The 16,203-nt window shown below is 38.4% G+C and overlaps 1 protein-coding gene across 4 annotated transcripts in view; it reads right to left on the bottom strand.

Annotated features, from left to right (window-relative positions):
• The window catches only part of ITCH (itchy E3 ubiquitin protein ligase), a 99,946-nt gene that overhangs the window by 46,286 nt on the left and 37,457 nt on the right, over positions 1-16,203 (bottom strand). For 3 of the 4 annotated variants that reach the window (XM_059892506.1, XM_010811429.4, NM_001082428.2), the window contains 4 exon segments: positions 14,617-14,758; positions 10,928-11,052; positions 9,062-9,199; positions 6,458-6,503 (listed from right to left, as the gene is read on the bottom strand). In XM_059892506.1, the coding sequence (XP_059748489.1) occupies positions 6,458-6,503; positions 9,062-9,199; positions 10,928-11,052; positions 14,617-14,758 (451 nt within the window). 4 annotated transcript variants of the gene reach the window in all.

Here is a 16,203-nt window from a genome sequence, read left to right as displayed (position 1 = left end):
CATTACTTCGCCAACAAAGGTCCGTCTAGTCAAGGCTATGGTTTTTCCAGTGGTCATGTATGGATGTGAGAGTTGGACTGTGAAGAGGGCTGAGTGCCGAAGAATTGATGCTTTTGAACTGTGGTGCTGGAGAAGACTCTTGAGAGTCCCTTAGACTGCAAGGAGATCCAACCAGTCCATTCTGAAGGAGATCAGCCCTGGAATTTCTTTGGAAGGATTGATGCTAAGGCTGAAACTCCAGTACTTTGGCCACCTCATGCGAAGAGTTGACTCACTGGAAAAGACCCTGATGCTGGGAGGGATTGGGGGCAGGAGGAGAAGGGGACGACAGAGGATGAGATGGCTGGATGGCATCACTGACTCGATGGACGTGAGTCTGAGTGAACTCTGGGAGTTGGTGATGGACAGGGAGGCCTAGCGTGCTGCGATTCCTGGGGTCGTAAAGAGTCAGACACGACTGAGCGACTGAACTGAATTGATTCAGAACGGTAAGGTATGCTGGTTCAGATTTCAAATAACTCTTCAGAAAGGGCACTATTTTATCACAACCACAGATAACCTTGTCATCATTTTCTTGGTTTTCATTAGCTCTTTAATATTTAGGTCTGGAACAAGGCTGACTGTTCCATAGCAGGAGAAGGAAGTACACTTACTTCCAAGAGCTAGGTGCTCTCCTTCTACCCCAGAAAATGTTATACAAAATGTTCCAAGTGATCTAGAACAGAGGTGTCCACAGACTTTTTTTTCTTTGTTTTTTTAATTTAATTTTATTTTTAAACTTTACAATATTGTATTGGTTTCGCCAAATATTGAAATGAATCTGCCACAGGTATACATGTGTTCCCCATCCTGAACCCTCCTCCCTCCTCCCTCCCCATACCATCCCTCTGGGTCGTCCCAGTGCACCAGCCCCAAGCATCCAGTATCCTGCATCGAACCTGGACTGGCGACTCGTTCCATATATGATATTATACATATTTCAATGCCATTCTCCCAAATCATCCCACCCTCTCCCTCTCCCACAGAGTCCAAAAGACTGTTCTATACATCAGTGTCTCTTTTGCTATCTCATATACAGGGTTATTGTTACCATTGGTGGGAATGCAAACTAGTATAGCCACTATGGAGAACAGTGTGGAGATTCCTTAAAAAACTGGAAATAGAACTGCCTTATGATCCAGCAATCCCACTGCTGGGCATACATACTGAGGAAACCAGAATTGAAAGAGACACGTGTACCCCAATGTTCATCGCAGCACTGTTTATAATAGCCAGGACATGGAAGCAACCTAGATGTCCATCAACAGATGAATGGATAAGAAAGCTGTGGTACATATACCCAATGGAGTATTACTCAGCCATTCAAAAGAATACATTTGAATCAGTTCTAATGAGGTGGATGAAACTGGAGCCTATTATACAGAGTGAAGTAAGCCAGAAAGAAAAACACCAATACAGTATACTAACACAGATTTTTTTTAAAGGAACTATCATTTCTTCTGAGCAATGTCTTCAGTTGGAGAGAAAGAAAGGGGGGAGAACACGAACAGGAATGTCAGATATAAAGTTACTGCTGTTGCTACTGCTAAGTTGCTTCAGTGTCCGACTCTGTGTGACCCCATAGACGGCAGCCCACCAGGCTCCCCCGTCCCTCGGATTCTCCAGGCAAGAACACTGGAGTGGGGTGCCATACAAAGTTACTACTGTTGGTTAAATATAGCCAATTCCTTTTCCCAGGGGAATCATTGATTACAAGGCAGAGCATGAAATAGCTAGTTTGGAGATGATTCAGCTAAAGCTCTGATAACCTACTACCTGGTAAGTGGAAACCACTACACTGCACTAATTCATACCCTGGACCTTGTGGCAATCCTGAATAAAATTTAATAGATTCAAGAAACCAAAACAGAGGCAGTACCATGTATTAAATCATCTTCACATTATGGTCCCCAGAAATCAAAGAATGATATTTGGACCAGAGGCAAGCACAGTTCACAGGAGCCTGTTAGAAACACACAATCTTGGACTTCACTCCTGATGCACTATATAAGAGAGAGCGTTTTAACAAGATCTCCAGATGATATGTGTGAACAGTAGGGCATGACACATACTGCTGTGGGCATTCCTCAAATGGTTATTCTGAATGAACAGAAAAGCTCAGTCACCAATTAGGTGCTGACTGCCTGTAGGAAGACCAAGCAACCTCAGAACATGAACAGAATGCAGTAAGAGTCAGCTCTGACACACTGCTTCCCCTCCCCTAGATGACGAGTCTTAAACTCCTTTCGAGTTGTACACCTTTTTGAGACTCTGAGTATTGCCTCTCTACACTACTTTAAGATGGAAATGGGTGAATTTAATTCGGATGACCGTTGTATCTACTAATGTGGGCAAGAATCCCTTAGAAGAAATGAAGTAGCCTTCACAGTCAACAAAAGAGTTCAAAATGCAGTACTTGAGTGTAATCTCTGGAACGACAGAGCAATCTTGGTTCGTTTTCAAGACAAACCATTCAATAACACAGTAATCCAAGTCTATGCCCCAACCACTAATGCCAAAGAAGTTGAACGGTTCTATGAAGACCTACAAGACTTTACAGAACACACACCAAAAAGACATCCTTTTTACCATAGGGTAGTGAAATGCTAAAATAGGAACTTAAGAGACACCTGGAGTAACAAGCAAATTTGGCCTTAGAGTACAAAATGAAGCAAGGCAAAGGCTAACGGTGTTTTGCCAAGAGAATGCACTAGTCAGAGCAAACAACCTCTTTCAACAACACAAGAGATGACTCTACATGTGGACATCACCAGATGGTCAATACCAAAATCAGATTGATCATATTTTTGCAGCCAAAGATGGAGAAGCTCTATACAGTCAGCAAAACAAGACTGGTAGCTGACTGTGGCTCAGATCATGAAAGCCTTATTGCAAAATTCAGACTTAAATTGAAGAAAATAGGGAAAACCACTAGACCATTCAAGTATGACCTAAATCAACTCCCTTATGATTATACACTGGGAATGACAAATAGATTCATGGGAGTAAATCTGATATAGTACCTGAAGAACTACAGACAGAAGTTCGTGACATTGAACAGGAAGCAGTGATCAAGACCATCTCACCAAGAAAAAGAAATGCAAAAAGGCAAAATGCTTGTTTGAGGAGACCTTACAAATAGCTGAGAAAAGAAGAGAAGCTAAAGGCAAAGCAGAAAAGGAAAGACACACCCATCTGAATGCAGAGTTCCAAATAATAGCAAGGAGAGATAAGAAAGCCTTCCTCAGTGATCAATGCAAAGAAATAGAGGAAAATAATAGAATGGGAAAGACTAGAGAACTTTTCAAGAAAACTAGAGATACCAAGGGAACATTTCAAGCAAAGATGGGCACAATAAAGGACAGAAGTGGTATGGACCTAACAGAAGCACAAGCCAGAAGTACACAAAAAAGTTCTAATGACCAGGAAAACCAAGATGGTGTGATAGCTCACCTAGAGACAGACATCCTGGAATGCGAAGTCAAGTGGGCCTTAGGAAGCATCACTACGAACAAAGCTGGTAGATGTGACTGAATTCCAGCTAAGCTATTTGAAACTAAAAGATGACACTGTTAAAGTGTTGCATACACTCTATCAGCAAATTTGGAAAGCTCAGCTGTGGCCACAGGACTGAAAAAGGTCAGTTTTCCTTTCAATCCCAAAGAAGGGCAACACCAAAGAATGTTCAAACTACTGCACAACTGCATTCATTTCACACGCTAGCAAGGTAATGCTCAAAATCCTCCAAGCTAGGTTTCAACAATACATTAACCAAGAACTTCCAGATATACAAGCTGGATTTAGAAAAGGCAGAGGAACCAGAGATCAAATTGTCAACACCCACTGGATCATGGGAAAAGCAAGGGAATTCCAGAAAAACATCTAATTCTGCTTCACTGACTATGCTAAAGTCTCTGACTGTGTGGATCACAACAAACTGGAAAATTCCTAACGAGATGGTAATACCAGACCACCTTACCTGCCTCCTGAGAAATCTGTATGGAGGTCAAGAAGCATCAATTTGAACTGGACATGGAACAACAGACTAGTTCAAAATTGGTAAAGTAGTACGTCAAGGCTGTATATTGTCACCCTGCTTATTTAACTTATATACAGAATACATCAAGTGAAATGCTGGGCTGGATAAAGCACAAGCTGGAATCAAGATTGCTGGGAGAAGTATCAGTAACCTCAGATATGCAGATGACATCACCCTTATGGCAGAAAGTGAAGAGGAACTAAAGGGCCTCTTGAAGAAGGTGAAAGAGAGTGAAAAAGTTGGCTCAAAACTCAACATTCATAAAACTAAGATCATGGCATTGGCCCCATCACTTCATAGCAAATAGATGGGGAAACAGTAGAAACAGTGACAGACTTTATTTTCTTGGTCTCCAAAATCACTACAGATGGTGACTGGAGCCATGAAATTAAAGACATTTGCTCCCTGGAAGAAAAGCTATGATAAACGTAGACAGCATATTAAAAAGCAGAGATATTACTTTGGTGACAAAGTTCTGTATAGTCAAAGCTACGGTTTTTCCAGTAGTCATGTATGGATGTGAGAATTTCACCATAAAGAAGGCTGAGCACCGAAGAATTGATGCTTTCAAACTGTGGTGCTGGAGAAGACTCTTGAGAGTCCCTTGGACTGAGAGGAGAGCCAATCAGTCAATCCTAAAGGAAATCAACCCTGATATTCATTGGAAGGACTGATGCTGAAGCTGAAACTGCAATACTTTGGCCACCTGATGTGAAGAGCTGACTTACTGGAAAAAGACTCTGATGCTGGAAAGATTGAGGGCATGAGAAGGGGACGAAGAGATGGTTGAATGGCATCACCAACTCAATGGACATGAGCTTGAGCAAACTCTGAGAGACAGTGAAGGCCAGAGAAGCCTGGCATGCTGCAGTCCATGGGGTCACAAAGAGTTGAACACAACTGAATGACTGAACAACAACAATATACTATACAAAGTTGTCAATGTGAACTTATCACCATTATATTGAAAAGCAATTAGCTACAAATTTAGTGCTACCATGGCTTTGCTCTTTGCTTGTCTTACAAGTCTGTTTATCTCACCATACATATTTACCTGATCTATTAGTATATGTAAGTTTAGATGTTTAGGAACAAGATAAAGAATCCTGAGAACCCAGATGCTAATACATTCTAAGGTTATAATATGCAAATCAATGATTAACAATCAGGAAGGCACTTTGAAAAACAAAATCTTGAACATTAAGCATCAGTCACCTTGGTAATTCATAAAAGTGACAGAAGACAACACTGAGAAATACAAAATATCCAGACATGCTATGGGGGAAAGGAGACCATCAGAACTATGTTGATGATACATGTAGTGCTTGATTTAAACAAAAAAGTAGAAAAACCTAAAGCTGTTTAGTAAACTTCTTAAATGTCTGGCGGGGGGAGGTTTTTGCCTTTTTCACTGGACACATGCCCAAGTGATGAAGTCAGCAAACAAAAGCAAAGGGTTCACTGCCATGATTCCTGTAGAGCAACATTTAAACAGCATGTGACAAACAAACCCATCATCTAAGAGGCATGCTCTCTGGAAAACGCTAATGCAAAGGAATTCATGCTTAACACAAAGACATGCTCAAAGATCAGTCTGGCAATCTCATAAACCCAGAAGACATTGTCCCTCAGGTTATTTGTAACAATGACTCACTTGGGAAAACATAAAGCATTAAATGAATAAATAGCATGAAGCCAGGGCTCTAGCAATGCCTTTGCAAGAAATTTACAGCTGTCTAGAGTGGTTTCATAAAGTATTTTAAGAAAGATTCACAAAAATGAAATAGAGTGGTATAACACAACCTTTCAACACACTACAAAATTGTATCACATTCTCGCTAATGTAAAAGTATGGGTTTATTATGCAAAAGAGGACCAAAGAACACTGAAATATTAAAACATCTTTATGAGGGACATTTCATGACTTCAAAAAAAAACTTAAGAAAAAAATAAAACTAAAAAGAAACACAAAAACATAGGATGTCTTCTGGTCTACCCAGAGAGTTATTAATTTTTAAAACCTTTTCTATCTTTAATCACAGTGAGAAAATTAGAGCCCAGCTTTCCTGGAAAAGGAAACAGTCCAACAATGACCTTAGGATTCTAAACTTCCCTACCTTTGGGAAAGTGCCAATATATTCACTTTCTATAAGCTGAAGAACTATTAGTGTTTGGGTACCTCTGGCCTACGTTACAGAACTGCAGTCATATAAGCTAAGGCTCTTGAATTTTCCATGAATATTTCCTTTCTTACCTAGAGCTCTGAAATTTGACACATTTTTATATCAATTTGAACTTGAAGTTTTGACAAAAATGAAATTTATTCATTCTCCCTTGTTTCTCTCTGCATTCTATGATATGTAATAAGTGAACTCTTACCTTGTTTCATCCTTGGGCCTGGAGCCATCATCATTGTGTGAAGCACCTTTAACATTAAAAGTTAGACAGAAAATGAATTTCAAGAAGTCGTACGTACATTTTACCTAAAGATGCTTTGTAAACAAAACCCTTCATTGTATCTTTCTAGTAACAAAGATTGGGTTCCATCCCTGGGTTGGGAAGATAATCCTGGAGGAGAGCATGGCAACCCATTCCAGTATTCTTGCCAGGAAAATCCCATGGACAGAGGAGCCTGGCAGGCTACGGTCTATGATGTCGTGAAGCATCGGAGATGACTGAAGAGACTGAGCATGCATGTAGTAAAGAACATGCTGGAATGGAGTTAAAGTCCAACATGATATTTAAAAGGAAAATAAGATAAATGTTCACGTGACTGAGAAGTTTTATCAAAATTGAGCAAATGATTATTTTTTGTCTGTGTGCAAATGATCGTTTTGTATAAGAGATGGTAATGAGTCAAGGTATATTACTCACATGCTACTTCTGCCTAAATGTCTTATTTATTTACTTACTTATTTAGCTAGCTAGTTGGCTGCACCAGGTCTTAGTTGCAGTACACAGGAAAGTTGAAGATTTTCGTTGTGGCATACAGGATCTCTAGTTGTGGCATACGAACTCTTAGTTGTGGCTTTGTTGCCCTGTGGTATGTGGGATCTAGTTCCCTGACCAAGGATGGAACCCGGGGCCTCCTCTACTGGGAGTGTGGAGTACTAGCCAATGAACCACCAGAGAAGTCCCCATTTGCTTGATTCTAATTCAAATGTATTTTAGTCATCTTTTGTATTCCAATTACCTCCCTCTAAAAGTGCAGGATAATGAGAAGATTTTGAAAATAGAAAAATCAGTAATATCTTTCTTACGCAAAGGCCCTGAAAATAGCTTCAAGAATAGAAAAGGCACAAATGGGTCTCAAAGTGGCCAAAACAAATGGTACAACAGTCATACTTTCTTCAAGTTTTATTCATGAAATATCCTTAGGATTCAGTAAGGAACTGTGATACAGAGGGAGAATACTATAGGTAGGCACAGACAGCAGCAAAAGTAGTATACAGAGAAGTTTAAAAAACTATGAAATGCAAAAAGAACAAGTTTAACAGCCTAGGTCCACTGAGTTAAAGAACAACAGTCCCTGAATACAGTCCCAACTTTCAAAGAGTGAAATCATCACTATACTACTCCAATGAAGTAATGGATTACTTCATTAAAAAGATGCTGAGTCACCACTATATTATTACTATATCATACTCAGCAAGGTGGGCAAGTGTCTCAAGATTTTATTTTAAAAAATGGTACAGGTGGATAGATAAAATGTGGTACATCTGTGCAATTTAAAACTATGCAGTAATAAAAAGCAACAGACTACTGAAACATTCTACATCACTGATAAACCTGAAATGACATTATCTATGCTAAGTGAAAGAAGCCTGACACAAAGACTACCTATTGTTATGATTCCATCTATATGAATGTGTCAACTCTGAACCAGTATAACCAATTCAGAAATTTCTTTCTACCCTCATTAACCCCAAAGAACCAATATGGAAGATATAACCAGGACTATCTTGAAGGTTCTGCTATTAAAAAAAGGTCATGAATTAGAAAGGAAGTAGGAAGTCTTCCAAAGTAGAAACAGAAGTATAACAGCACCTGATCACTGCAAAATGCTCCATAATACAATTTCTAGGTAAACAGAGAGCTCTGTCAGACTAACCAAGGAGACCATTAACCTGTGCTTTGTCTTGACAATCTGTGTTCCAGGTGAAAATACACTTATTGGCAAATAAGGGATGGAAATATCTAAAGGAAATCCACTGAGAGGTGGTTTTATTAAGCATGCTACATCTCATATTTATTCCCTTTAACACTAGTAAACCATAAACTGTAAAATACATCAACATAAAACAAATCACAAAAATGGTTTTGTCATTATTTTAACTCAAAGACAGCTCAGTAAATGTAGCCTACAAAAAGGGAAGAGGAATGGCTAACGATTCCAGCTTGTACTGGCCTGTCTGGTATAGTACTAAGGATTTTGAGTCAAATTTAAACTAAATCAGACACTGCTACAGACAGTAAACTATGTCTGCCACCGGCACTGGAGAAGGTGTAGCATCAAATGTGCCATATTAACTGCCACTGTTGGCCTACAGAATGGCTACTTTATAAATCAATTTATCACTCTCAGAGACAACAATGATTTGGCTTATATTTGGCTAGCTTTTCAACTCTTAGTTCCTAAGAAACAATGTACTGAAAGTTTAAAATGAAAAATGTCTCTTTATAAAATGGAAATAAAATAATTTCTTTATGTGGAAAAGAATGGCAATAATTACAACATACTTTACAGTCACTAGTTTAAGAAGAAAAGACCCTATATATTTCCCTGGTGGTCCAGTGGCTAAGACTCTGTGCTCCCAATGCAGGGGGCCTGGGTTCAATCGCTAGTTAGGGGAACTAGATCCCATATGCTACAACTAAAGATCCTGCATGCCACAATGAAGATGGAAGATCCTGTGTGCTACAGCTGGTACTCAGCACAGCCAAATAAATAAAAATGAATTTTTTTTTTAAGTGATTACTTACTTTCTGAACATGCAGTTTCACCATTGGCAACAACTTCAGACTCTAGTTGCAGCCCATCAAGACAGACTGACAAATCTCCTATTGTCTCTGCTGGTTCTTTGTCACCTACAAGCTGTAAAGTCACAACTACTTCCTCAACTGGAAGAGAATAAAATTACAGAAAATGGTCACTTTTTTTTTTAAGTCATAACTGTTAAAAACATAACTGTCAGAAAATTTATATTTATATGTAGACATATTGTTTTAATACACTTCACCCAAGGTTTCAGGCCTTTTCATGCCAAAAACATTTTTAAAAATAGAACAAAATTTCCTAGTGCTTAATATCCACAATGTAAGATACTAAATGGGGCTTCTCAGGTGGCTCAGTGAGTGGTAAAGAATCCGCCTGCCAATGCAGTAGATGTCTGATCCCTGCATTGAGAAGATCCCCTGGAAAAGGAAATGGCAACTCACTCCAGTATTCCTTCCTGGGAAATCCCATGGAGAGAGGAGCCAAGCAGGCTATAGTCCATGGAATCACAAGAGAGTTGGACACAAGAGCTTAGTAATGAAACAACAAACAAAAACACTAAATAGCTCAATCATCTCACTTATTATATTCATTCTCTTCTTCAAAATGAGCCATCAGGACAACTAAGACTACTCAGCAAGGTATGTCTGAATTATATGGAGTGAAAACATAATTTAAGAATGAATTTTTTCTTATAAATCCTAAATGAAGAAATAAAATTCTTAGAAGTATGCTTTAGATACTCAAGGGATTAAAAGTCTGTTTTAAAATCATGATATATTAATTAAAATAAGTATGTTGCAAGTTTTTATGTATTTATAGAAAACAAAGATCATGGCATCTGGTCCCATCACTTCATGGGAAATAGATGGGGAAACAGTGGAAACAGTGTCAGACTTTTATTTTTGGGGGCTCCAAAATCACTGCAGATGGTGATTGTACCCATGAAATTAAAAGATCTTACTCCTTGGAAGGAAAGTTATGACCAACCTAGATAGCATATTCAAAAGCAGAGACATTACTTTGCCAACAAAGGTCTGTCTAGTCAAGGCTATGGTTTTTCCAGCGGTCACGTATGGATGTGAGAGTTGGACTGTGAAGAGAAGAGGGCTGAGTGCCGAAGAATTGATGCTTTTGAACTGTGTGTTGGAGAAGACTCTTGAGAGTCCCTTGGACTGCAAGGAGATCCAACCAGTCCATTCTGAAGGAGATCAGCCCTGGGATTTCTTTGGAGGGAATGATGCTAAAGCTGAAAACTCCAGTACTTTGGCCACCTCATGCAAAGAGTTGACTCATTGGAAAAGACTCTGATGCTGGGAGGGATTGGGGGCAGGAGGAGAAGGGGACGACAGAGGATGAGATGGCTGGATGGCATCACTGACTCGATGGACGTGAGTCTGAGTGAACTCTGGGAGTTGGTGATGGACAGGGAGGCCTGGTGTGCTGAGATTCCTGGGGTCGCAAAGAGTCGGACATGACTGAGCGACTGAACTGAACTGATCTATCAAAAGAGAGGTATACACATATAAATAAAACCATCTAAAATAAAATCATCTCTGCTCTATTTCTTTTCCATAATTGAGTACAGCCTTCAATAAATATCTATCTACTAAATTTATTTATTTATTATTTAAATAAATTTAAATAATATTTATTTAAAATACTGGATCCAAAATGAATGGCCAAACCAGATATTAAGAATGCATTAAAGAGTTCAAGCTTTATCTCTGTAGTAATGTTACAACCATGTAAACTTAAAAACAAATAGTGAACAGTCATTTTCTCCACATTTAGCACATGAATTTCTTGCAAAATAACAAAAGCTGAGCTTATTCTTATTTTCACATACATACGTTTCATATTGTTTGACTTTAATGTTTCATAGATATCCAATCCAGCAGTTCCCAACAAAACATCAGATTTCAGTGTCTGGTGACTCCACACACGAAAATGTAATTTACTCACAGGGGTGACAATACTACAAATGAAAAAAAAAAAAAGGTGAAAAAAGTATTTCCTTTAATATCACAATGGAATTCTAAATAAATTACAATTAAAATATCACCACGTATCTTACAGTTTACAACCAATATTGCCTGTATTCTATAATCTTATGAAAAACATATCTGAATGCTACAGGTTTGCATGGTCATCTTCATGCACTGGTGACCTGTAGGAACGATTACACGTATGTATTATCAACAAAAGTAAAAGTGCTCATCATGCTACAAACTGTTGAAAAATAATTTTACTTTAGTAGTACAAAAAGCTGAAGCTGAAGCTCCAATACTTTGGCCACCTGGTGCAAAGAACTGACTCATTAGAAAAGACCCTGATGCTGGGAAAGATTGAAGGCAGGAGGAGAAAGGGACGACAGAGGATGAGATGGTTGGATGGCATCACCAATGCGATGGACGTGAGTTTGAGCAAGCTCTGGGAGTTGGTGATAGACAGGGAGGCCTGGCATGCTATTCACAGGGTCACAAAGAGACACGACTGAGAGACTGAAACGAACTGAGTACAAAAAAGTGATTTATACAAAAAATTAAATTTTTATTTTATGTCAGGTAGTGTGCTGAGCTTAGGATTATTTCATTTAATCTTCACAGTAACCCTGAGGTGAGAATATCACTTCATCTTCACATACAGAAGCTGATATTCAGAGAATAAGCAAATTGCCAAATATCACACAGCCAGTTGGTGATGGACTGTAATCTGAACAAAAATCTATCATTAAAATTTGTATTAAGAATGTTCTCAGTCAGCTACTTAAGGATTTCAGGATTATATTATCCCATGTTTCACACTGCTAGAGGTAAAGTGTCCAGGACAACTGTCAAATAAGGCCAGACCTTGCTAAATGCCAATACAGAATAGAAATTTGAATTTGCAATAAGCTGTATAAACACTATTTCAATTAGAAAAACAGAACACTATATAACCTATGATAGTCCTATGGTTCAAGGCTGTAAGATTTTCCTGACCAGGGACAGAACTCATGCCCCCCCGCAGTGGAAGTGCAGAGTCCTAACCACTAGACCACCAAGGAATTCCCAGTGGCTGCTGCTGCTGCTGCTAAGTCGCTTCAGTCGTGTCCGACTCTGTGCGAACCCATAGACGGCAGCCCACCAGGCTCCCGCATCCCTGGGATTCTCCAGGCAAGAACCCTGGAGTGGGTTGCCATTTCCTTCTCCAATGCAGGAAAGTGAAAAGTGAAAGGGAAGTCACTCAGTCATGTCCGACTCTTCGCGACCCCATGGACTGCAGCCCACCAGGCCCCTCCATCCATGGGATTTTCCAGGCAAGAGTGCTGGAGAGGGGTGCCACTGCCTTCTCCCAGTGGCAGATACTGTAACCAAACTAAGAAACTTTCACCTAATCATTGCCCCTCTTTGGTACAATGTATTCATTCTCTTTCAAAACTTTCAAAAATTGCAGGTTACTTTCAGGAGAACATATATTAAATATTAAGAGAACATTTCTCTGTTAGTCATCTGAGTAATTATAATGGGGATGGAATAAAAGTTAATAAATTTAATTTTATTAAATTTGAAAGATAAACTCTGCCATCAAAGATGGCAGATTATTTCAGTTCAATTCTTGAGACAAGTACGGAAAGCATGATACCTAACAATGGAAGCTGTGTTAAAATTGCAGGCCAATCTCCTGTAACTTAAAAATTCAGAAGTAAGTGTTTCCCTCCAAATATGGCTGAAGAGCACTACCATATAGGGCTACAAGGAGAGCTTTTTTTCTTAACTTTTAAACCACTAAGTTCATGTTGCTATCAGCTCAAGAGCCTGAAAGCATATTTATAGTAAGCACAGTTAGCAGTTGGTAGAAAATAGATGAGTATTCAGCCTATTATTCTGAACATCTCCAGTCGTTATTGGAGCCTGTGGCCTTTTGAAGGTTTGTTTTTAAAAAAATGTTACTCACACACAGTTTTCATCTAGATCAAATCTCTAATGTGGCACTAATTAAAAATGAAGTCTAAGAAACATTAATGTTGAAATAAATACAGATGAGAAACATTAGAATGATACTTCTGAAAATAGGTGTCAAGATGATCTTTGGAAAATTCTTAAGTTTCATTTATTTGTTCAAAATCATTGTTAAATACAAGATGCCCTAGAACTTCAAAAATCCATGTTAAAGATTAATGTAGGTATATCCAATTTGTTTTGTCATTTATTAGAAATATTGTTCACAGAGGCATGCATCATGTGAAGAGAAGAGCTTATCACTTCAGGTGTCTCATCTCACCATTTAAAAATAAAACATTTTTAGTAACAGGTTTGTTTTTCTAAGAGAAAAAAATGAACAATTTCAAATGTTAGGGAATGAAAGCAATTTGTCTACATTTGATAAAATAACAACTGGTTATATTTTGAACTATGCTTTAATATATAACATACTGTATTATTTTAAAAATATACTGTATTATTTTAAAATCTATTTGTTGATAAATCATACATTTTCTTCCATTTTAGTAGAAAAAGTTTAAAAATTAACCTATAATTCCCTTCAACCTATTATGCTTTTCTTACCAACATTTAGGGCTTTGTCAATTAGTGCTGAAATTGAGCTATATCCCACGTCTATGAATTTAAATGACAGATAAAAACACCAACACACAGATATATGCACAGGAATGTATACTGCACTGTCTAACAGCATGTTAGAAATCAACTGTATAGGGAACTAGTAAAATTAATCACAGTCCATCCACATTAAACAGTATTATATAGTTATATTAGGGATGTTAGACCTGTACATACTCAAAAAAAAAGGATGTATGTTTAACATAAAAATAGGGTGATAGAACAAAATGTATAATTTTTCTAAAGAAAAAAAAAAGTGGGTAGGTTTTGTGTGGGCACTGTAATTAAAAAAAACACAAAATTAAATTTTGTTTAAAACTAAAATTTAAAATAAAAATTAAATAATAAAAAATGAAGTGAGTTCCTGATATCCCTCTATTTCCAACCTAAATTAAGGAAAGAGCTGCTAATATTTCTGGGCCCATAACCCTGGGATCCAGAGAAGGCAATGGCAACCCACTCCAGTACTCTTGCCTGGAAAATCCCATGGGCGGAGGAGCCTGGTAGGCTACGGTCCATGGGGTCACTAAGAGTCGGACACGACTGAGCGATTTTACTTTCATGCACTGGAGAAGGAAATGGCAACCCACTCCAGTGTTCTTGCCTGGAGAATCCCAGGGACGGGGGAGCCTGGTGGGCTGCCATCTATGGAGTAGCACAAAGTCAGACACAACTGAAGCAACTTAGCAGCAGCAGCAAACCTGGGATCTCTCAGCTACTATTTAGTGGCAACAGAGATACCATCAACAACTAAACAAGAATGCAATGAAAAGGAGAAACTGGGAAAAAAAATAATTAAAGAGAAACAAGACTAAAAGAACAAGGAGGGTAAAATTAAGAGGAAGGAGGAACAAAAAAAAAGTGAAAAACTTTCTAAAAGCTGCATTTCTGCTGACCTATTAAACAAAATATACCACAGAAAATACTTTCAAACCTACACTGTAAGAGGCTGCTTCCATTTGGGACTGTTCGTATTGTTGCATTTTTCTGTCTTCTTTGACTGTCCATCTACTGTGACTTCCACATAAGGACTTGGCCCAAACCAATTCTTTTTATTTTCTTTAAGTTTTGCTGAAATGACTAAATAAAAGAGAAAATATTTCAGTATTCAAGATGTTAGTCCATCCTTCAAATCAATTTAATTTCACAAAGATTAAACAGAGCATTATTTTTACTCAAGAGAAACAAAGCCATTTGCTCTAAAATATTCACAAATTTTATTCACAGATGACCTGTGTATTTCTTACCATCTTATTAAAAAATATAGGACTTCTCACCCATCCACCCAAATTCCCATCAGTAGTATCACTAGTCTCAGAGATCTTGAGGTCAATAAAAAGTACATTGACAAACTTGGTAAACAAATATGTGAATGCCTACCATCTATCAGATATTACTGCTCTAAACCCTGGACAGAACAGTTTATAATTAGAGATAAGTCCTTGTGATGAAAAACAGCCTAAGGTGGCAGAATATGAGTTGGTAGTAAAGAAGTTTTCTAAGGATATGGTACTTTCAAGCAACCATCTAAGGGACAAGGAGCTATCTATCCATGTCAAGATCAAAGGTAGGAAGAAGGGAACATTAAGAAAACAGTACAAAAGCTTTGATCTAAGAAAAGGAGAGCAAACAGAGAAAAATGGTAAATAAAGTGAGATCACATTTGGCTTTGCAAGCCAAGATAAGGAATTTGGATTTTATTCTAAGCATGCTAGAAAGCCACTGAAGGAAGAGTTACAAACTAAGATTATGTCGAGCATCTCATATATCTCTCATTACCTTAGCAAGAGCTTCTTACATCCTGAGCCTAAGTTAGTCACCACTGCCATAAAACATAAAACAGCCTTGTCCCAGCCTTGTGTGGAAGGAAGGCGCCAAGAGTAGATTCGAATCTAGAACACCCCACAGCTTCCACAGGAGACAACTCACTGGTCCCCTATAAATGAGATGACCACAGCCAAAGAATTATTTTACTACCTGGATATCTACTCTAACAGCAAAGTTCAGAGATGCCAGTGCCTATCAAGACTAACAGGCCCTTGCAAGTTGCTAGGAAAGTTTATACAGGAGCTACGCAAGAAGTGCAGTATACAGTCCAACACATAGACAATCCGGGCACTCTAGCAGGCACAGACCCAAGTGGTGGCCCTGAATCCCCCAACTTCACTTTGATCTAATATTTTACTTCTGTCCTTTTACACTTAAGAGACTGCTACAGCCATCTAAGAAACAGTAGGTTAGACTAGGGTGGTGAACATGGATATGGGGAGGAATAAATATTTTCTAATGAGAATCAACAGGATTAGATTACATTAGTGAGCTACGGAAAAGAAGCAAGGATATCTCCTGTGTTTCTGGCATGAGTAACTGGATAGAAGGTGGTATCATTGAATAAGATGGAAAAGATCTAGGAAAGAACAAGTTTGAGGAGGGTGGCATGGGCAGGAAATCAAGTGTATTATAACGGATGTATAAATTTGAGATGCTCATGAGACATCAAAGTGGAAACACTAAGCAAAATGTCT

Source organism: Bos taurus, chromosome 13 (genome assembly GCF_002263795.3).
Source record: "Bos taurus isolate L1 Dominette 01449 registration number 42190680 breed Hereford chromosome 13, ARS-UCD2.0, whole genome shotgun sequence".
NCBI lineage: Eukaryota > Metazoa > Chordata > Mammalia > Artiodactyla > Bovidae > Bos > Bos taurus.
Note: the sequence above shows the minus strand (reverse complement) of the source record. Positions and strands in the feature narration are given on the sequence as shown.